The 23,062-nt window shown below is 42.5% G+C and overlaps 1 protein-coding gene and 1 pseudogene across 1 annotated transcript in view; both read left to right on the top strand.

Moving 5' to 3' along the window:
• The first annotated feature begins 469 nt into the window (after nt 1-469).
• The window catches only part of RHPN2 (rhophilin Rho GTPase binding protein 2), a 48,174-nt gene continuing 25,581 nt past the window's right edge, over nt 470-23,062 (top strand). The window contains exons 1-2 of the mRNA XM_030581858.1: nt 470-581; nt 17,968-18,083. Coding sequence (XP_030437718.1) covers nt 525-581; nt 17,968-18,083 — 173 coding nt within the window. The 5' untranslated portion in view covers nt 470-524. The remainder of the gene's footprint in view (nt 582-17,967; nt 18,084-23,062) is intronic.
• LOC115660431 lies at nt 21,403-22,034 on the top strand (annotated as a pseudogene).

Below are 23,062 nucleotides of genomic sequence, written 5' to 3'. Positions count from 1 at the left end.
GAGGGGAAGGAGGCAAACAGCACCCACCGGTCCAGTACAACGAGGCAGCGGGCTGGGCGCTGCCCTGTTAATCAAGCGGGAGGGAGGCTTTGGGTGAGGGCACTTGTGCTGCCCGTTCCCTAAAGCCTGCGTGCACACAACGCGCCCGGGGTAGGTGTGGCGGCACAAGGGCACGAGCAGAAAGTCGCAGCGAAGGAAATCAGGGGGTAACGAAATGAGCAGGCCGCCCACGGCCTCCATGCCTCCCCCCACCCCGCGTCCCGCCCTCAGGGCACCACTCGGACAGCCCGGGGCAGGGCGAATCCCGCGCCTGGGGAGATCAAGCGGAGGGCAGGGAAAAGTGGCTTGTCGCGGCCCCCCCACCTCAGCACACCCGGGGCAGGGAGGTGCGGCGGAGGTCTCGCGGCCTGACTCAGCCGCCCCGCCCCGTGCGGGGGGTGGAGCTGGGCTGCGGGACGGGACTCACTCAGGCCGGGCACCGCTCCGCTCACACTGCTGGGCGAGCGCGGCACAGCGGGCGGGACATGACGGACACCTTGGTGCCCCGGGGCTGCGGGGCGGCGCGCGGCTATTTCCGAAAGGTAAGGGCGGGCCGCTCCGCGGGGACCCCGAGCTTGCGAGGTGGGAGGGAGAACAGGAGGACTTGTGGCACCTTAGGCGGGAGAGCGGCAGCGCAGTTAAATAGCCTCTTAGCCCGAGCCCGCTGGCACGAGACAGCCGCTGCTGAGGTGTCCAGCCAGACGGACCCAGAGAGCGGGGCCAGCGGCAGACGCAGGTGGCTGGGGCCGGCCTTCTCCCACACAGCTTCTGCTGGCGGGACGGGAGCCTCCTCCTCCCCCAGGGTCTCCTGCCCCAGGCTCAGCCTCTCCCGCACCAAAAGGGTGACTAGCAAGTGCGAACAATCAGGACACTTTTGGGGGGTGGGGGAGGATAGTTGCCTATATAAGACAAAGCCCCGAATATGGGATGTCTTGTCTCCCTACACACCAGTGCCCGCTTTTTACTGTAAATCAGACTGACTGTAAAGGTCTGCGGCAAGTGCCCCCCCCCGCCCCGGGCCAGATTGATTAACCTTTTGAGGGCCCAGGGCCAAACATATTTGTGGGCTCCCATGGAAGCAGTGGGGCCTGGTGTGGAGGGGCGGGGTCCCTGGAGCGAGGCGCCAGCTGGGGGCAATGGAGCATGACACAAATGCCCAGCCCAGTGCGAAGTCACATTACAAACCGGCAGCCACCGAGGCACACTGGGCTGGCCTGCTGCGTTGCCAGCGTGCCCCTTCCCCTCGGGAGCAGCCTGCACTGTCACAGTGCTCTCCACACCCCTTAGTGCCCTTCCACCCCCTGCCCAGAGATCCCCCCCCGACCACTATGCCCAGCACCCCCCTGCCTGGAGATCCCCCCCAGACAACATGCCCCACTGCTGAGACCCCTATTGACCCCATGCCTAGAACCCCCCTAACTGCACAACGCCCTGCACATCTGTACCCCCTCCCACGACTGCACAGGGGAAGGATCGACAGATCCCCCACTGCCGCACCCCAACACACACAGACTTCCAGCATTCCCCACCGGCCTTCCACTGCCCAGCACCCAAAACATACAAACTTCCTCCAGTATCCAGCATCCCCTACCCCCTCACTGCCCGGTGCCCCTCTACAGACTCCTCAGAGACCCACTCCTCCACACCCTGTCCCCTGCTCCCCCCACCTAACTAGGAGGTGACTGTCTGCTGGGCTGAGCCAGCAGTGCTTCAGGGCTGGTCTCTGGGCGGGGCAGGTTTCGCATTGCTCTGGTCCCTCAGGAGCAGTGCAGATCAGCCAGACTGGAGCAGGATCCACTTGCCTGGTGGGACCTGCCTCCCCACCAGTTCTTCCTTCCCCCCCACTGGCCAAGAGCAGACCAGCCTCTGCACAGGTCCCAGCCAACTTGGCCCCCTGGGGAGGCAGCTGGGGGCCCTGCAGGTGCTGGGCAGCAGAGACTGCTCGGAATTGGAGCCACACTGGGGAATGGGGCAGGTTCCTGGGACACAACTGAGAGCCTGCTGGCCCTGCAGCCAGCAGCCCTGCCCAGCCCAACATGGTGAAGCTTGGCTGCTGGGTGGCAAGCTCCCTGTAGGCGAGCAGGATCTGCTGGCTGTGAGCCGCTCAGGCAGCAAGACCTAGTGCTGGACTGCCTGGGGTCTATAATAGGCCCCTTCCCAGTATGGACCTGGTGACACTTGCACTTTTGTTAACCCAGTACTAGTGCCTCCAACCCTGCATATCTTCCTGCTTTTACCACCAGTGCAGAGGATAGGGCATTGAAAACATCTGGAGGGTCTCCAAGACTCCCCCTATCTTAAATATTAAACCACAGTTGTTATTAATGTTACTTCAGATAGTACCTGCAGTCTGTTAATTCATTTAGAGTCTACATTTCATGAATACTGGTTATGGTCTAACTTATTTACTTCTCTGTTTACTCTTTTCAAAATGTTGTGAGCTATTTCCTTACATATAGATGATCTGGTTTAAAGCTGAGTTAACTCTAATTAAAAGCAACCGATAAAGGGAGCTGGCCCAGGAACTGCAAAGGAAATGTGATAGGGGATTTAGATTAGAGCTGAGCATTTTTAGCTTGCCAAAGACTTGACAGTTAGGACCAGTGCTCAAAACTAAGCAAAGCTCTTTCTGGGTATTAAATTACATATTGAACTTAGGGCACCTTTTACTTTGAGAGTTCTTTAGAGTGCTCCCATGTATATAGGTTTCATCTGATGCCTCTTCAGAAAGTTCTGATGCTGCCTATTCTGACCAAGCTCCCTGGCAAGGCAAAATTCCCCATGGACTTTAATGTGAATTTTAATGTGAACATCAACTTCCTCACAGGGCTCAGCATGAACACTTCAGCTCTTGTGCTGTTTTTCTTTTAAAATAATAGAATACACTGTCACTGTGTGCATTAATGTAAAATCTCAAAGCTCTTTCCCCATTGCATGTCCACTACAACTGCTTATCCACATTTTAATATTTGTTCTAATTTTGTTATGTATGTATGTTGCATCTGACTGGAAATAAGACACTCATCAATGGCTTCATACTGGAATATCTAATGCACATCTCTATAACTACTTTTTAAAGAGAGTAGGTGGTTTAGGCAGTGATCCACACCTTCATTACTTTTACATAGCAGAGGTTCTAATATTAAAATGTCACTGAGGATTCAATCCTGTAAGATGCTGGCTCCTATTAACTTTGATGGCATCTTCAAGCAGCTATGATTCAGTTTATAGTTATTAAATCCCATCCACCCACTCCCCTCACCTCCTCTTTGTGGAGAAACCCCTGTCTCTCTGTGGAGCTTCACTAACTTCAATGCGGGGGCATGGATGCAGGGATGCATCACTGTGGTGCTCAGTGTAAAATCAGGGTCTAAGGCTGTAGCCATATTTTAAACAAATTAAGGCTCTGTCTAAAAACTGGCATGTTAACCACCTTGTGGCCCCCCTAGTACAGCTGTACACACATCACATGCAGAAATGCCCTCTACAGTGCATTTACAACCACCATTTGGACTAGATTGGCTTTAGGAGGTGCAGGAACCTTGCTCTGCCATGTGGCGTGAAAGAGCTTTTGTCTGTAGTAGTTCATCTCCATATCACTAAAGTTCCAGATTAGATAGGATTGGTGGTTTTTGCTCAGGAGAGACTCAAGACTGACATTATAGTAATGTTTCAGGTGAATCTTCTAGCACAGGCATGGGAAACTACGGCCTGGGGGCCGCATCTGGCCCATCAGATGTTTTAATCAGGCCCTCGAGTTCCTGCCAGAGAGTGGGGTCCGGGCCTTGCCCCGCTCCAGTGCTCCAGCCGAGGAGTGGGATTGGGGGCTTGCCCCGCTACGCACGTGCCATGGCTCCATACAGCTCCCGCAGCTCCCATTGGCTGGCAACCGCGGCCAATGGGAGCTGGAGGGGCAGTATGTAGAGGTGCCTGGCTGCACCTCCGCGTAGGAGCCAGAGTGGGGGGAACATGTCACTACTTCTGGGAGCTGCTTGAGGTAAGCACTGCCCGGAGCCTGCACCCCTGACCCCTTCCCATGCCCAACCCCCTGCTCCAGCCCTGATCCCCATTCCGCCCTCCGAATCCCTCAGTCCCAGCCTGGAGCCTCCTCTTGCATCCCAGAGCCTGCACCCCCAGCTGGAGCCATCCCCCCATTCTCCCTGCCCCCCGGCACCACAACCCCAAATTTCGTGAGCATTCATGGCCCACTATACAATTTCCATACCCAGATGTGTTTCTTGGGCCAAAAAGTTTGCCCACCCCTGTTCTAGCACCATGGGGATGCTCATACTGCCATACAAGTAGCTAGACAGACAAACAAACTTTGGCTCAAATCCTGTTTGCTGTTCTAATTTGAAAAGCGTCACTGAAGTCACTGGTAAGTGATTGCCCTTTGGTTTGTTTTTTTGGTGTGGCTTGTATTAGATGTGCTTAGTTCTCCAGCAACTTTTCTACAGTATTGCACATCTGGTTATCTCATGGGCTGTACTTTAAATCAAGACTGCTAGAAAATGAAGCTTAAGAACTTGAAGAAAGGTTACAAATAAGACAGGCAGTATTTTTTACAAGTTAAATAAAAATAAATGCATTACAGTAGTGCCTGATTTATCTCAGTGTTTCAGTTAGCTCTCAACCTTCTTAAGGAAATATATGTTCTTTAGGCAAACTTTAAAAAAATGGAACTGATTTTCCTTTGAGTTACACTGGTGTAAATTAGGAGAACTCCCCAGAAATCAATGGTGTTGCACTGATGTAAGACTCAAGTAAAAGGAAAAATACAGTTTACTTTAAATATAAATAGGCATAGTTTTAATTTGTTACTTCAGATTTACGGTTAAATCAAAGTCTTGTCCATTGTTTCAAAACTAGAAAGAAAGAAGTCTGATCAGTTTGCCTTCACTTTGTCCACGGTACATTTTGATGGACCAGATAAGATATCTTTTATGCACCCAAGACTTCCACTTATGTCAAAAGAAGTTTGAGGTTACAAAACTAGGGTTAAAAACAACAAGGAGTCCTTGTGGCACCTTAGAGACTAACAAATTTATTTGGGCGTAAGCTTTCGTGGGCTAAAACCCATGAAAGCTTATGCCCAAATAAATTTGTTAGTCTCTAGTGTCTACGGTGCCATAAGGACTCCTCATTTTTGCTGATACAGACTAACACGGCTACTGCTCTAAAACTAGGTTAGAAATGCAGCTCAAACAAAACCTGAATTATACATTTTTGGCTGGGTATCTAGGTTTGGAATGAGCTGTTATTACAATGGCGCTTCCACCCATCTACTCTAGATTTTTTGAGGAGTTTAGATTAGTCCAACAAACAAATTTTTGAAAAACTGTCAACTTTAACGGTTTGGCTGAAAGTATAAAGCCTTCAGTCCTCAACAGGTGTATATAAATGTAAGCGAGGAAACAATACTTCCTGTTATGCATTGGTAGATAATACTGTCAAAGATCAGAGCCTCAGTTCCACAAAATCATTACAAATAAAAACCCCTTTTAGATTCTGGAACAGGATTAGGCTCTAAAGCAGTCAAGCCATGGAAACCCTGTGGCTGTATATATGGCCTGAAGTGTGGAAATCAAATTTCATCAGCCTGAATAGAGCCCTAGAGGACTCTATACAACTGAACTGGCGATTGCATTGTTTGTTTGTGGCCTTAGGCTTATCCTGAAATGTTTAAAGTAAAGTGTATTTTACACAGTACTTTTTTCTTCTAAGGCTTTAAGGACTGTTTTACAAATTTTGTTGGTGCATGCACCAAGGATATCTTTCAAAGATACTTCCTTTGTATTAACATCAGAAAACCACTTAATTAAACAGCTGACTTAAAATCTCAAGACAGTGGAGCAAATAGAAACATTTATTTTCTATTCAATACCACCTTTCATGAATGGATCTCAAAGCACTTTTCAAACAATGAATTTAGCCTCACACTATCTTTTTGAAGTGCGGAAGTATTTTTCCTTATTTTAATGCACAGATTGCTTCAGGAACTTGCCCAAGAACACCCAGGAAGTCTGACAAAGCTAGGAATAAAGATCAGATCTCCTGATACCCATCAAAGGTCTTTAATCATTTTAAGAACAAGTTTACTATACAAACAGTGAAACTTTTAATATAGATCAGTTTACACCCTACGTCAAAATTTGTGGGGTTTCTGATTTTTGGCAACTCTTTTGTCATTACCACAGAAAGCAACTTATTTGCATCATTTGAGAGAAACTGATATATCTTACATATGGACAGTGTCCTTTTACTACTAACAGGTATAAACTTAATCCTGCTTCTCCCAGCCTACTAATGCTAAACTAGCATTCTTGCTTAATTAATATTTTGTTCTATGAAGGGTTCTCAGAACCTCTCTTAGCTCTGAGGCTTCTGTTTTGTTTGTTTGTGCTACCTTAATCTTCATTTGTTGACGAAACTTTCTTAAACCAAAGTATTATTTATTTTACAGTATGAACAAAGCATTTAGGGAGAGGATTTTAAAGCAACAAACTGCCCACACACACATGTCTATTTTACCTAAAGATCCCTTGATGGTAATGGTACTTCTTCAGACACCCCAATGGGTGCCCTGTGTCCCACTCTAGTTTCCCCAAACAACACCACCCCTCTAAAGAGAGTATTTCCTCTTAAACGTACCTTGCTTCTTTTGATCTCCTGGGTTCAGGGACCTTTTCCTCTTCTCACAGCATCTCAACTCTCAAGTTTTTGTGGAGAAGTGGCTTATCTTGAGCTATTCTTTTTCCTCCTGCTTGTTTTTCCTTACAATCCCCTATTAAACTACACCAATATATTCAGTCAGTAAACATCCCAATAACCATGTCAACATACAGTATTCATGGATTATTACAGAACAGCTCCAATTCAGTCCCAGAGACCACATCCTGTACTTGCAGATTCAGTTATCTAGTAGTAGGACTGGCTAAACATTTTCTGTTAATTGTTTTTAATTGGAACATTAATTTTTCAGCCCCATTATCCTCCGGAACAAAAAATCTGAATTTTCCACAGAAATTTTTTTCTGACCAGCTCCATCTAGTAGACATTTCCCATCCACAATTTATAATAAATCTTACTCTAGGTGGACTATCATCACTTACTCCCAAAGCTATCAGGAAGGTTGAAATAGAGTGATTTAAAATGCTTCTTCAGCCCATTTACTGAGCATATCACTTTTGCAGCATTCCAAGCTTCTACTGGCCTGGAGGTGACTGACCAACCTTGAGTCTTGAATTTAGATTCCTTTGTAGGATATATATTGTGCTATAGCTGGACTAAAAGGGTAGCCAGTTTAATTAATTTGTAAGTCCTGGTCAGCTTGATGTGTTCATCCTGCTTCTCTTTCTTAGCACTATGTCTCTGTAAACTACTCTGGCCCGATCTGATTGGATATTTGCCATACAGACCAAACAGCTGGGTCAGTTCATAAAGAAAAGGGTGCTGCAGACCAGTCAGGGTAAAAGAAATCAGAACTTGTTAATTCTCCCTATTTTGAAGAAAGGAACAAAAATCAACCAACCAAAACTCCATAATAAAGGTTACTGCCAATAAAGATATTAGGATCTTGATCTAAAATATTAGGCTTATTATTTGTAAGGTTTGGGGTGTTATCCTGTTTCCTGTGCGTAAGGTTTCCATTTGCTAACCTGCTACAGCTGTGCCTCCAGCAGGGCTGGTGCGGCTCTTACAGTGATTAGTAGTCAGGCAACCATCATTAGCTTTTACGTAGGAATATTCATTTGTCTGTTTGTCCTTTTTTCTATCTTGGGAAAGAGAGAAAGAATGTTGCAATGATTAGACAGAAAGAATTTACTACCTTTCACATTCTGTATCACAGTCACACACATGCTCATTCCCCTATGTCAGGAACACCCCAACAGGAAAAAGAACTGAATCTCAGAGTGAACTAACCAACCCAGACTGTCTCTTCAAGAAACTGACTTCTGTGATGCATTATTACTATTTTTGGTTTTGTTTGGCAAATATTATGTTGTGGCTGGTTGCTATATTATAGTGTAGATCAGTGCTTCTCAAAGTCGGACCACCGCTTGTTCAGGGAAAGCCCCGGGTGGTCCGGGCTGGTTTGTTTACCTGCTGCATCCGCAGGTTCGGCTGGTCGCGGCTCCCACTGGTCGCGGTTCGCCGCTACAGAGGGATGTGCTGGCCGCCCTTCCTGCAGCCCCCATTGGCCTGGAGTGGCAAACCACGGCAAGTGGGAGCCGCGATTGGCCAAACCTGCAGTCGCGGCAGGTAAACAAACCGGCCTGGACTGCCAGGGGCTTTCCCTGCATAAGCAGCGGACCGGCTTTGAGAAGCACTGGTGTAGATTATATTATAGCTATTTTAAAAATCTGTAACTAATGTATTAACTTTTGTATTAAACATTTGTTTCACCTTTTTAAAGTGCCTGGAGTTAAAAAAAAAATTAACTAAAGTAAACAATTATTTGTAAGTGCCATAACTGTTCATGGTGCAATTACACTAGATCTTAAGGTTCCCTTTTTTCCCTGTTATAGACTTATAACAGTCATCAAAAGGTTGGCTGGAAAATTCTAGTAAATAGTGTGAACAAGAATGTAGTCTTTTCTTCTCTTGAAAGGGAATATATTATTGGTTTGATGTTTCTAGCCATCTCTGTAAAACAATTATTCTGTCTTAATATTTAGATAACAATACACAATCACTTGCAACTGGCCATTTCTTATTTGATAGCAAAGCCTAGAAGCAACTGACAATTGGAGTATTGTGTCCAGTTCTGGGCACCACATTTCAAGAAAGATGTGGACAAATTGCAGAAAGTCCAGAGAACAGCAACAAAAATGATTAAAGGTCTAGAAAATATGACCTATGAGGGAAGACTGAAAACATTGGGTTAGTTTCGTCTGGAGAAGAGAAGACTGAGAGGGGAGAAAATAGGGGGGAGGGATAGCTCAGTGGTTTGAGCATTGGCTTGCTAAACACAGGGTTGTGAGTTCAACCTTTGAGGGAGCCATTTAGGGATTTAGTTGGGGATTGGTCCTGCATTGAGCAGGGGGTTGGACTAGATGACCTCCTGAGGTCCCTTCCAACCCTGATAGTCTATGATTAAAAGGTTGTTACAAGGTTGAGGGAAAAAATGTTCTTCTTAACTCTGAGGATAGAACAAGAAGCAAAGCAAACATTAAGAAAAAACTTCCTAACTGTCTGGGTAGTTGAGCACTGGAAAAAACTGCCTAGGGACGTTGTGGAATCTCCATCACTGGAGATTTTTAAGAGCAGATTAGACAAATACCTGTCAGTGATGGTCTTCTAGACAATACTTAATCCTTCCATGAATGCAGGGGACTGGACAAGATCACACCTCGAGGTCCTTACGAGTTCTATGATTCTATATTGTCAACATGAAGTGTTTAAAAAAAAATGTGAGCCTGGCCCCAAAAAGTCATGATTCATGACTTTATAGAGAAAATTATTTGTTTTTAGTTCTCTATTTTCCTACTGTCTTTTGAGCCTTTAGGGTTCATATTTTCCAGCTTTTCTATGCAACCATGCTTTTTTAAAATGAAAGCTGAGATTCTCATGACTCTGATAACTGTAGCTTCAAGAAAAACACCAAGTAACAAAAGATACATGTAATAAAATCACAGAGTTGACAACACTGAACTGATAAAATATCAAGAGAAACTTTTGGTATTTGTGGCAGGACGAGATATTATTATATTTATGATGTTCATTGGCAGACTTTAGTCTGAGTGCTACAAATACTTACTCAAACGAATAACTTTACTCAGAAATCTAGCCCTACTTAAGTCAATTAAACAACTTGTGTAAGTAAAGTTACATGTGTAAGTATTTGCAGGATCATGCCCTTTGCTTCACAAGCAATACAGGGTTACACTGGGTGGAGAAGCAAGGACGCACACCCAGTTTCAACTCTGCATCACCATCTCTAATTAGCATATCATGACTCACCCTCTCAGTTCAAATACCTACTATACATCATATTCACTGACATTAATACCTCTTCTGATTGCCAAACAGCTGAGTAATCATTATTTTGTGTACGTCACAGCTGAATTTCTGACGCTGAAAAAGAAATCTATTTTTAGGTAAAGCGCTCTGGCATCCAGTCAAATGAAGGATACTATCTGCTTCTTCATTTGGGGACCAGACCACATTTTCCCTTCTGATCACTGTACTCTGGACAACTATTTTCCATTTGTAAGGGTGGGTTATGTATTATATCTTCCTAGTCTACAAAGAAACTACCAGTATCTCATAGATTGGGGATCAAAAGGGACAACTCACATTTTTTGCTCCAGATAGCCAATGTCTCTTCCTGGTACTGTGTTAATAAAGCCATATTATGCATGGACTACCAATATGGGCAAAGGTACTGTTACAGGGATTCCCCATTTCAAGATTATCATGGTACTAGGCAACCACTTAATGCTCAGGATATGAGTGTACTCAGCCTGGGGGCTGCGTTACATTCAACATCAGCTTCTCTAATTTGGCATAGTTGCTTTAAAGTTGATTTTTGCTGAGTCATTCTGGGCCAGAAATATAGTAATTGGCAATGCAGGGCATCAAGGGGTAGAAGAAAAGGCATGAAGAAAATTGCTAAGTGTTTGGGGACATCCAATAGGGACCCTCCAGGGGAAAAGAAATAAAGTAGATTGTTGGTATTTGGTTCCACCAGTGAAGGGCAAGAGCATGCCACTGTCAAAAACAATATGCCATGGCACTTTTATATGAAAATAATGTGAACCCGTGGAAACAATGCAACCTCAAATTCCTTTTCTAGTGTTAAGCTCCCTTTTAAAGTCTTTTGTTGTTCAGAAGAACATTAAGATCACGACTTTGCTGTAAATTGGGATTTGCTGCTAGATTTTTATATTAGGGCTATCAAGCGATTAAAAAAAGTAATCACGATTAATCACACTGTTAAACAATATTAGAATACCATTTATTTAAATATTTTTGAATGTTTTCCATATTTTCAAATATATTGATTTCAATTTCAACACAGAATACAAAGTATACAATGCTCATTTTATATTTATTTTTATTATAAATATTTGCACTAAAAATAAGAGTTTTTTAATTCACTTAATACAAGTACTGTAGTGCAGTCTCTTTATCATGAAAGTTGAACTTACAAATGTAGAATTACACACACAAAAAAACTGCATTCAAAAATAACACAATGTAAAACTTTAGAGACTACAAGTCTGCTCAGTCCTACTTCTTGTTCAGCCAATCGCTGAGACAAACAAGTTTGTTTACATGTGCAGGAGACAATGCTGCCTGCTTCTTGTTTATAATGCCACCTGAAAGTGAGAACATGTGTTTACATGGCACTGTTGTAGCCAGCGTTGCAAGATATTTATGTGCCAGATGTGCTAAAGAGTCATATGTCCTGTTATGGTTCAACTACCATTCCCGAGGATATGCATCCATGCTGATGATGGATTCTGCTCAATAACAATCCAAAGCAGTGCAGACCAACACATGTTCATTTTCATCATCTGAGTCAGATGCTACCAGCAGAAGATTGTTTTTCTTTTTTAGTGATTCGGGTTACGTAGTTTCTGCATCAGAGTGTTACTCTTTTAAGACTTCTGAAAGCATGCTCCACACGCTGTCCCTCTCAGATTTTGGAAGGTACTTCAGATTCTTAAACCTTGGGTCCAGTGCTGTAGTTATCTTTAGAAATGTCCCATTAGTACCTTCTTTGCATTTTTTGTCAAATCTTCAGTGAAAGTGTTCTTAAAATGAACAACATGCTGGGTCATCATCCGAGATTGCTATAACATTAAATATACTGCAGAACGCAGATAAAACACAGAGTAGGAGAAATACAATTTTCCCCCAAGGAGTTCAGTCACAAATTTAATTAACACGTTATTTTTTTAATGAGAGTCATCAGCATGGAAGCATGTCCTCTGGAATGATGGCCAAAGCATGAAGGGGCATATAAATGTTTAGCATATCTGGAATGTAAAACTTTGCAATGTGGACTACAAAAATGCCATCCGAATGAGTGTTCTCACTTTCAAGGGATACTGTAAATAAGAAGCGGGCAGCATTATCTCCTGTAAATGTAAACAAACTTGTTTGTCTTAGCAATTGGCTGAACAAGAAGTAGGACTGAGTGGACTTGTAGGCTCTAAAGTTTTACATTGTTTTGTTTTTGAAGGCAGTTTTGTAACAAAATCTATATTTGTAAGTTGCACTTTCACGATAAAGAGATTGCACTACAGTACTTGTATGAAGTGAACTGAAAAATACTATTTCTTTTGTTTATCATTTTTACAGTGCAAATATTTGTAATAAAAATAATATACAGTGAGCACTGTACGCTTTGTATTCTGTGTTGTAATTGAAATCAATATATTTGAAAATGTAGAAAAACATCCAAAATATTTAATACATTTCAATTAGTATTCCATTGTTTAACAGTGTGATTAAAACTGTGATTAATCATGATTAATTTTTAAAATCACAATTAATTTTTTGAGTTAATCGCATGAGTTAACTACGATTAATTGATAGTCTTATTTAGTATGGACTGTTGTTTTAGAAATTATGATAACAGCTAGTGTGGGGATTAGGTGATTTTAATATATATGAACTAAAATAAATAAAACTATAGTTATCCATTTCCAGTGTGGTTCTCCAAAGGTTTTAGAAGACACAGTCAGACAAAAGCTCTTCACTTATTGTCCAACTTTCAAGTCAAAACATTTTCGGTAAACCCAAAGTATGGGTAGTCTGATTAACAGATTCAGATACTCCATAACAGAAACTGATCATGTGAGTGCCATTGTGTATATTAAATACATAAATATAGTTAAATAGATCAAAAATATATTTATTTATAACTTTTTCATATTGCTGGTATCCAAATTATTAGTTAAGTACTAGCAGTGCTGTGACTGCTCTGTTTGCTTACACAACCTGCATGCTTTTCAACAATAGTTAATGCTCTAGATTTGAATGTTGGAATCTGTTTTGCAGAGGGAGGTATTGTACCATCAACCAGGACATTAGGGTTATCCTATACTGTTAGTGAAACATGCCAGAGAAACTTTAATTTTCATTTGGCAAAGGGCAGAAATAGGAAGAAGGTGATGCAGTGTGTCCTAAAACTGAACTGCAAATCTGGGTCCCTGTCATGATGTGGAACTTGAACGACCATCTGGCCCACAGGGGAGAGTATTATCAGCTGCGTCACCTTGAGACTATTGACTGTCAGGTTTTATGTTGAACCAGGTAGCGTGCTGCTTGCTTAGAGGTCTCACTGCCAACACAAATTGTGTGTTAAAGGGACAAAGTTCTGAAAGCTAACTGTTTTCAGTTTCAAAATCAGCCACGTCAGCGAGTGCCATGATGGCCTCAACACACAGAGTAAAAATGGTGTGTCTCAATTCATGATCATCTCTCAGGCTGAATATTTCTGTGTGCTGCAGTATGTTTGAAGCCACAACCTATTAGCTCTCTGCATTTCCTTCTTTCACTCTTACTGAAACAAGGACATGATAATCAGCTTTCCCAAATGTAGAGAGAATACAATTTAATCTGGGATCATCTCCACAATATGCTCTTACATCAGATATTCTTAAACTTTGATGAAGCTGTCTGGATACAAAATTATGCAAATTGAGACTAATTTATCAACAAGTGATTAGGCTTGTATTCTCCTGGATGTCATGAGCAACAGGAGAGACCTGCACAATTTTTAGGAAAATAAGAAAAAAGGGGTACAGTTCTTCTATCTTTACTCCCCTTAGTCTTACACATTCCTGACAGAGCACTGAGGAGCCCCCACTTTCCTCCTTTAAAAGTCCCCTAAATCATAAATAGAAGAACTAGACAGAAATCTGTCTGCATTGTTAATTAATTAGCCAATGGATTGCTATCAAACAAGCTAGCAACCTCCACAGGCAAGCACTGATAGTCCACATAATCTCTTCTGATTTTGGAGTCTGTATGTAACTTCAGTTTCTTTGCAGAAGTTACTTAATATCAAGAGTATGTGGTACATTTCTATAACATGAGTCATATGGGGCTTGCCTCTGATAAGAATTCATTAAAAATACTCCAGCATCCTGTTTCTGTAGTTTACCAACACTATTCACCGAAGCAGGAAGTTACAGTAGTAAATAACTACATAAATTTTAGACAGCACAGGGGGTTTCATTGCTTTATGAACTCAATATAGCATTTGAGCTATATGCAACAGCATATATAACCTGCAATTATACTCTGAAAAAATGACTATAAAATGGCAGCATGAGGTTCATTGTTTATTAATTTCATAGCAAATTTGTTCAGTTTACAAATAAAACAATCTTTTTCTAATTACCTGAACTGCAAACTCAGACTGGAATCTCTGAATTAAGCATCATCAGTAGCAATAAAGGTTCTTAAATTGGAATAATTTTACTGTTGATCCATGAGCCAGGATATAATCCAGCTCACCTCTCAGAGCTATATGTTGGCTCTGCAGAGCCAACAGGAGTACAAGGAAGTTATGTAACACATCTAAACAGATATGACTATTGCCAGTACACACAAGGAACAAATCTGTTGAGTAAGAAGTTTCCATTTTTATGCAGCCACTTTTCTGATCAGTCACACTTTAATGAACATCTATTGAAAAGGAAACATTTGAGAGTAATTTTAATAGTTACTATAAGACATAAAGTGTTGTGCGTTAAGACCAGAGATCTGGATCCCAGCTATGTCATGAGCATTAACAATGTTCTTGGCATTTTACAAACATGGAACCAAAGTTTACTTTCCTGCAAAAAGACCTGTTTGTGAATATGTGAGACATGGTGGAGGTGGAGATCCTACAGGAGGTAAAATACAGTTTGGTTCCCTTCATGGAGTTTTTATCCAAATCAAGGTGTATGAGAGTTATATGCCTACCCCCTTTGCAGACGGAGAGAAAATTCACCCCAAACTTCACAGATCCCCGACATCTGCTGGAGATACAGGTTATCTGCACAAGGGCACTGATCTCCGTGCTGACTCCTGTGCACCAGTTCTCTGGCATCCTGATTCTAGTGGAGCCAGCCTGCCAGTGAATCCTACATAGGGCTTGTCTACACTTAAAATGTGGCAGGATTTCAGCGAAGACACTACCTATGCCAATGGGAAGAGTTCTCCCATTGGCAGTGGCACTTCCCCAAAAGCTTGTAGCTAGATTGAGGGGAGAATTCTCCTGTCAACCTAGCGCTGTCTACACTGGGGGTTTGGTCAGTTTAATTGCATCGCTCAAGGGTGTGGATTTTTTACACCCCTGAGCAACATAGTTATACTGACTTAATTTCCTAGTGTAGACCAGGGCATAGTCAGCGACCCCAGGACTCTGTACAGAAGGGGTCCTGCAGCAACTTTCCCCAGAAACAGACCCCTGGTCCCAAGAGAGCCCTCCATCAGGGAGACAAAAGTGCAGAACAGACAGACAGACAGAGAGGGAGCACATCCAGTCCTAAGTCTTGTATTCACTAGAGTAGTTAGCTCAAGTTAGTACACTTGAGCTACTGCAGTAGTTCTCAGTCGGGTACGTGTACCTCTGGGGGTTCGCAGAGGTCTTCCAGGGGTGCATCAACTCTGAGATATTTGCCTACTTTTACAACAGGCTACATAAAAAGCACTAGTGAAGTCATTAAAACTAAAATTTCATACAATGACTTGCTTATACTGTTATATATACTATACACTGAGAAGTAAGTACAATATTTATATTCCAATTGATTTATTTTATGATGATGAGCAGCTATAGCAGAGGCAGGGATTATATAATACAAAATGGAATATAGGCAGTACAAGAGGAGAGGGGACAGCACAGCAGGCTAAGGGTAGATCAGCAGCAAGGAGATCAGGGAACCATTTAGACATAGAATCATAGGACTGAAAGGGATACCATGCCATCCTGTTGGGTATATGTTATGTTTAGGAATGGATGGGTGAGGTTCTGTAGTCAGCAATGTGCAGGATGTCACACTAGATGATCATGATGGTCCCTCTGACCTTAAAGTCTATGAGCATAAGAACCCTCCACAGATATCTCTGTATGCATATAAAACAGTATAAAATTCTCTAGAACTGGAATTTTACATTTGAGCATCTTCATGCCCGAGATAACTATTCTACTGTCCTTAAATTAATGCACGAGTCTGCTACATATGGCTGCTTTCTCCAGTAAATCCCCCACTATACTTGACAAAGAAGGACATTTACTATGCACCAAAACTTTGAATTTCAGGCCTCCACTATAATTGGCTTCAGTGCTGAAGCTCATCAGTAACTAGAGAGTAATGTAACTTGACATGTTTTTCAAGCAATCTGGCAACCTTTGTGCTGCTGTAGATGGTTACACCTGTTCTGCTGCTACTTTACCTACTTAGTAGATACCGTGTAAAATGCAAACTTTTCAAACTTAAATATTGCAATGAGGACTTTTAAATTAATTATAATAGGCTAGATGAAATCATAACATAGGCCTTGATCCAATAAATGCTGAACAAGTTGTGAAGACAAGACACCTAAGAAATATTAAATAGGTATGCTTGGGTTAGGTTACATTGTGCTAAGTGTTGCCCCTACTTGTTTCAAAATCAAGTAGTTAAGATTGCATGCGTGTATCAGTGGTGTGAGTGCATATTACTGTTCAAGAACATATGAAAAAAAATAATTAGAAACCCAAGAAATCCATAGATAAGGTTGCACTTCTCAAACAAGGCACTCAAACAGCTTTACTTCTGCCTCCTTAGAAAAGCCGTGTAAACTTCAGAAAAAAGTACTTATCCATCCATAACAGTTTCATTTTATCAGTGACCACAAAAATCAGAATGGCTCAGTCTTAACCATATACTATTTGTGTTGTCTTAGGGTCTGCTTTATACTCATATGCAGAGCACATACAAAAATTGTAGATATTCCTGGCTGGACAAATAACATTGAAGGCAGTTATTCTATACACTTTTATAAGGGCCAGATCTTGTGAGCTGTTGAAAGCACTCAGTTCTCACAAAATTGGGCCTGTCATTCCATATGGTAGCCAATTTTTCAAGTGTCATTTGATGCTGAGCTAGCTAGTATCTCCATAAACAAACATCATATGGCCAGCTCATGCTATTAAATCACTTCCATGAAAAGAACAGAAGTTAGTATGATGACAAACCATCACACTTAGTACTGGAGACATGTACATATGAAGCAAATTATAAAATCCAGTGTTTTATGGTGCACATTTTTGGTATTTTGTATGGAAAGAAGATAGTAGTGTGGAATTCTACAAGGTAGATTTCAAGAGCTGGGCATCCTTGCTACGTGTATTTGGTAGACGCTTGTGCACAGTGTTCTGCCTGAAACTAGGGCTTAGACCTCTAGACAGAGGAGACTAGGGAATAAGTTAAACTGAAGAATCTCAGGCCTTTTCAGTTACCCTTAAAAATCACTTTTGTTCTTTTAAAAAACAATTGATTTTAATTAAAAAACCCTGGCCAGGATCTGTGACTTTTCATTCCTTTTACCATCATATTAGGATTTTTATCATGACAATACAACATCTCTTCTCTCAGGCACACTGTTGTGTAACTTTGGAGTAACTCTATGGACCTCAGTGTAGTTGCTCAAGATTCACACAAACTCCATTGACATCAAGGAAGTAACTGTAAATTTACTGCAGGGTAACTGAGAAATCGTCAGCCTGAGCTGAGGTTTTTTTTTCCTTTTTTAAATTTGGGAATAAATTTTCTTAGGTTTAAAATAAAGAACACTCTTTAATCAAATGGCTTTACGTGTCATGCTTTATCGGTTAAGATTTTCATATCCATGTCTTTGAAATCAATGCTATTCACTTTTTTCTTTCGGTCCTGTTGTAAGCTTCTTAAAAATAATTTGCTTCCTTTATTCTAGGGATGTAACCCTTTGGCTGAGACTGGCCGAAGCAAACTGCAAAATCAAAGAGCTGCCCTAAACCAGCAGATCCTGAAAGCAGTAAGGTTGAGAACTGGTGCTGAAAATCTTTTACGGTATGTTTCCATCACTCTTTTCTGTCTAAAGCAGGGGTAGGCAACCTGTGGCATGCATGCTGAAGGTGGCACACAAACTGATTTTCGGTGGCACTCACACTGCCTGGGTCCTGGCCACCAGTCCAGGGGACTCTTAATTTTCATTTAATTTTAAATGAAGCATCTTAAACATTTAAAAAACCTATTTACTTTACATACAACAATAGTTTAGTTATATATTATAGACTTATAGCAAGAGACCTTCTAAAAACTGTTAAATGTATTACTGGCACGCGAAATCTTAAATTAGAGTGAATAAATGAAGACTCGGCACACCACTTCCAAAAGGTTGCCAACCCCTGGTCTAAAGCAACAAAATGTTTTTTGTTCTTTCAGCAGAGGTGTCCTTCAGTTCTCAGATAGCTGCCTCGCTGCTCCCTTAATTTGCTGAATAAACTCAGCTGGATGTTCTGCTAACAGCCTTATGTAATGCCCCATCTCTATAAAGTCATTAACTGTTATACAGTAACTCCTCGCTTAACGTTGTAGTTATGTTCCTGAAAAATGCAACTTTAAGTGAAATGATGTTAAGCAAATCCAATTTCCCCATAAGAATTAATGTAAATAGGGTTAGGTTCCAGGGAAATTTTTTTCACTAGACAGAAGACTATATTTTATTTTTTTTTATATATATATTACACACACACACACACACACACACTCTATAAGTTTTAAACAAACAATTTAATACTGTACACAGCGATGATGATTGTGAAGCTTGGTTGAGGTGGTGAAGTCAGAGGGTGGAAGAGGGTGAGATATTTCCCAGGGAATGCCTTACTGCTAAATGATGAACTAGCTTTTGGCTGAGCCCTCAAGGGTTAACACATTGTTGTTAATGTAGCCTGGCACTCTACAAGGCAGCACGAATAGAGGGAGGGGAGACAGCACGGCAGACAGAGACACACACCCTGTGTGAGAGAGAGAGATTGCCCCTTTAAGTAGGCTGACCACACTCTAAGTACGCTGCCTTTTTAAGTAGATCAGAAAGTTGAGACAGCAGCTGCTTCCAGGAAGCTCCCTCCATCCTGAACCCTTTCATGTTGTGTCCTCCCCTCCCCTTTCCCCATGGAGATGGAGTAAGTGGGGTGCAGGAGCAGGGGGGAGGGGGACACCCTGACATTAGTCCCCCTCTTCCCGCCCCCCGGACAGCAAGCAAGAGGCTCCCGGGAGCAGCTTCAAGGCAGAGGGCAGGAATAGCACATGGCAGTGTGGGAAGGGACAGCTGAACTGCCGGCTATGGTGGTTGCCGCACAGGGAACGTAGAGAAGCAGGGAGCTGATGGGGGCTGCCGGTCCATCCTGGTTCCAAGCCCCCACCAGCTAGCTCCAATGGGCTGCTCTCTCTGCAAGCAGTGGACAAAGCAGGTGGCTGCCAAACGATCTTATAAGGGAGTATTGCACAACTTTAAACAAGCATGTTCCCTAATTTATCAGCAATGAAACAATGTTAACTGGGAAAACTTTAAGTGAGGAGTTACTGTATTATGTTTTTATGTTTTCAAAGTGCATTTTGAAAGCCACTGTATTGCAGAAAAAGGGCATTGCACTAGACTCAAGTTCTTAAATGACTCCGTTTGAAGACTGTTGAAATTATCCTAATTCAGTTTTTCCTGGAGTCTTTCGTTAGATAGTGGTTGTTAGCATGATGCCTACTTGTAAAGGAAATAAATGAACATTTTTCTGAATATTAATTGTCTTTAAGAGTGTGATTCCCACAAAACAGATCTTCCCAAGATCCTTCAGATCTGTGGCCCACTCGCAGAGGGTCTCACCAGCAGAATAGTGAGTTAGTGAGCAGCAGGCAGTGTGGCATATGGCTGATTGCTGCTAGCTGTTGCTCATGCAGGACCTATGTCCATTGTGCCCCTTTTAATTCCTTAGGCTTCATTATGACATGACCTGAAAGAAGAGGGTGGAATAGACTGCATCTGAGAGGCATGTGACTGACTTGGTCAGCAGGCTAGATGACGCAGTGGGCCAGATTTTTTTTGAAGGTTGAAGGAATAATGTTCCTGGACCTGGGCTCCATGGTAAAATTTTCAAAAGTGCCTGAATGACTTACCTAAGTCCTGTTTTCAGAAGTCACTTAGCTGTTTAGGAGCTTAAGTCCCACTGACTTTCAATGAGAGTAAGGGCTTGTCTGCATATAAACCACTCCAGCGGTACAGGTGCACTGCTGCAACACTTGAGTGAAGATGCTATCTATGCCGTCAGGAGGGGTTCTCCCATTGATGTAGGTACTCCACCTCCCAAGAGGCAGTAGCTAAGTTAACAGGAGAATCCTCCCTCTGACCTAGTGCTGTCTATACTGGAGGTTAGGTTGGTTTAACTGTGTCACTCAGAGGAGTGGATTTTTCACACCCCTGAGTAACATAGTTATACCAACCTAATTTCCTAGTGTAGACCAGGCCTTAGACTCCTAAGAGTCTAAGTGGCTTTTGAAAATTGGACTTAGGAAAATCAATAGGAGCCTTTAAAAATTGTACCCCATTACAGACTTAATCCACTCCTGGAGTTTTTGCAGGTGCTATACAGGCTCACTTGTCTGTAATGCCAGTTTCTGATTCTGAAAGGAAAAAACGCTTCCTATCTTGATGGCATAAAATGATCTCTGGGCTTCCCCTGGTTTGTGTGAAACCCTGCGTGCTATCTAGAGTGAAGTGTCAGGTTGCCACAGAACTAAAACAATCTCCCAACTTCACATCTGTAAAGCATGAACTTCCTTCCTTTTGTGCACTTGCCTTTTGAGATTCTGTCTTTCCACTTTGGTATTCTTTAGTTCTCTGAGTTATTTATCTTAAAAATCTGACCTTGCAGTGTTTATGGGGAAACCCCATAGCTGGTCTGTGGTGGAGAGGGGATTTCTCTTTCATTTGCCTGCTGTTAGAAGGCTTTTTTATATATTAAAAAATGAAAAAACAAACAAACCATTTATGTAGACCCCTACCTATATCTGCCTTGCAGTATAAGCCTTATATTGTCCCACAATAAGGACCATCTAATCCAGGGGCTCTCAAACTGGGCGTCGGGACCCCTCAGGGGGTTGCGAGGTTATTACATGGGGGGTCGCGAGCTGTCACCCTCCACCCCAAACCCTGCTTTGCCTCCAGCATTTATAATGGTGTTAAATATATAAAAAAGTGTTTTTAATGTATAAGGGGGATCACATTCAGAGGCTTGCTGTGTGAAAGGAGTCACCAGTACAAAAGTTTAAGAACCCCTGATCTAACCCTTACCACTTAGTTGCTAATTTCCACCCAACAGCTCTCCCTCCTGTTATTTGTGGATGTGGATTTCTGCTTGGTATTTAAAACTGCTTCATATGGTGTCTTTAATCTGCCATGACTGGAGAATCTGTGGGTTTGTGGAGAGTTTTCAGTGTACAAGAGCAAGAATTCAGTCAATGTGATTTCTTCAGAGAAAATTACTCATGTAAGTCACAGGGCGGTGAGCGGAGGGACTCGGCGCGCCATGGCAGGGAAAGCATTTAGGAAGTTTCTTCCCATTTGACCGTGTTCTGGTTGAAAGATGTGCGGCTGAGACTGTAACCAAAGGAGGCATCATGCTTCCAGATAAATCTCAAGGAAAAGTGCTACAAGCAAAGTAGTGGCAGTTGGATCGGGATCCAAAGGAAAGAGTGGAGAGATTCAGCCAGTTAGTGTTAAAGTTGGTGAGAAGATTCTGCTACCAGAATATGGCGTACTAAAGTAGTACTGGAAGACAAGGAGTATTACTTATTTAGAGATGGTGACATTCTTGGAAAGTATGTGGACTAAATTTCTCAAATGGCTGCAGTATCATGAAGTTGTCCATTCCACTAAAGTGCTGAAATCTTTTTCCATCATGTAGATAATTTCCTGTTTTTTATTTTATAATAAACAGATAACCAGTCTCTCTGGAAAAAAAACAAAAACACTTTTCTTAAGCATGACTTCTTTGACTAGATTCCCACTTGCCTGCACACCTGCCTTACCCCTCAGATGTTGGAAGTGACAGACACTCAGGGGCATATTCTTAGCTGATGTAAATCATCCTAACTCCTATGACTTTCATGGAGCTAGACAATTTACACTAGTTGGGGATTTTTTGCCTCTCAGTGATTGACTTTTATTTTGGTGCTCATCTTGCCATAGAGATATTTTTTGGCTATTTATTTTGCTTAAAATTTGTAGATCTCTCTGTTTCATGCTCACCAAAGAGCTGTTGTATAGGCCACTGAGGTAAGGGCACTGAGTTTCAGAATGGGGCTTTCTGACTTTACATGTTATATGTAACCTGCACAGCTCCTGAGTGTGGTGTTCTGTCCCCTCTAGTGGCACTGAGACCACTTAGAGATTAATGAGTCTGCTACAGCCTCAGCTAAGAGCCATGTGACTTTTAGCTCATGCAGTAGAGCAGTGGTTCCCAAACTTGTTCTGCTGTTTGTGCAGGGAAAGCCCCTGGTGGGCTGGGCTGATTTGTGTACCTGCTGCATCTGCAGGTTCAGCTGATTGTGGCTCCCAGTGGCTGTGGTTCGCTGCTCCAGGCCAATGGTTGCTACTGGATGCAGCGGCCAGTACGTCCCTCGGCCCGCAGCTCTCTTTGGCCTGGAGCAGCGAACCAAGGCCATTGGGAGCCACGATCAGCAGAACCTGCGGACACAGCAGATACACAAACCAGCTCCGCCCATCAAGGGGCTTTCCGTGCACAAGTGGCAGAACAAGTCTGGGAACCACTGCAGTAGAGGCTCATGCATTTAGCTCCAGAGGTCCCAGGTTCAATCCCGCCCACAGAAAATCGGGGTCTGTGTTATGTGTACGTACAAATATCTTCATTGAAATGCAGTCACTTCATGGTGTATAAGGGAATATCACAAATGTTTGTTCTTAGATGGAGGGAAATATTAACCTTTTGGCTTCCTGGCACCTCTCTACATCTCCTTGGCTAACCCCCCTATTC

The sequence above is a fragment of the Gopherus evgoodei genome, chromosome 12 (assembly GCF_007399415.2).
Source record: "Gopherus evgoodei ecotype Sinaloan lineage chromosome 12, rGopEvg1_v1.p, whole genome shotgun sequence".
NCBI lineage: Eukaryota > Metazoa > Chordata > Testudines > Testudinidae > Gopherus > Gopherus evgoodei.
This window is presented reverse-complemented; position numbering and strand designations above follow the sequence as displayed.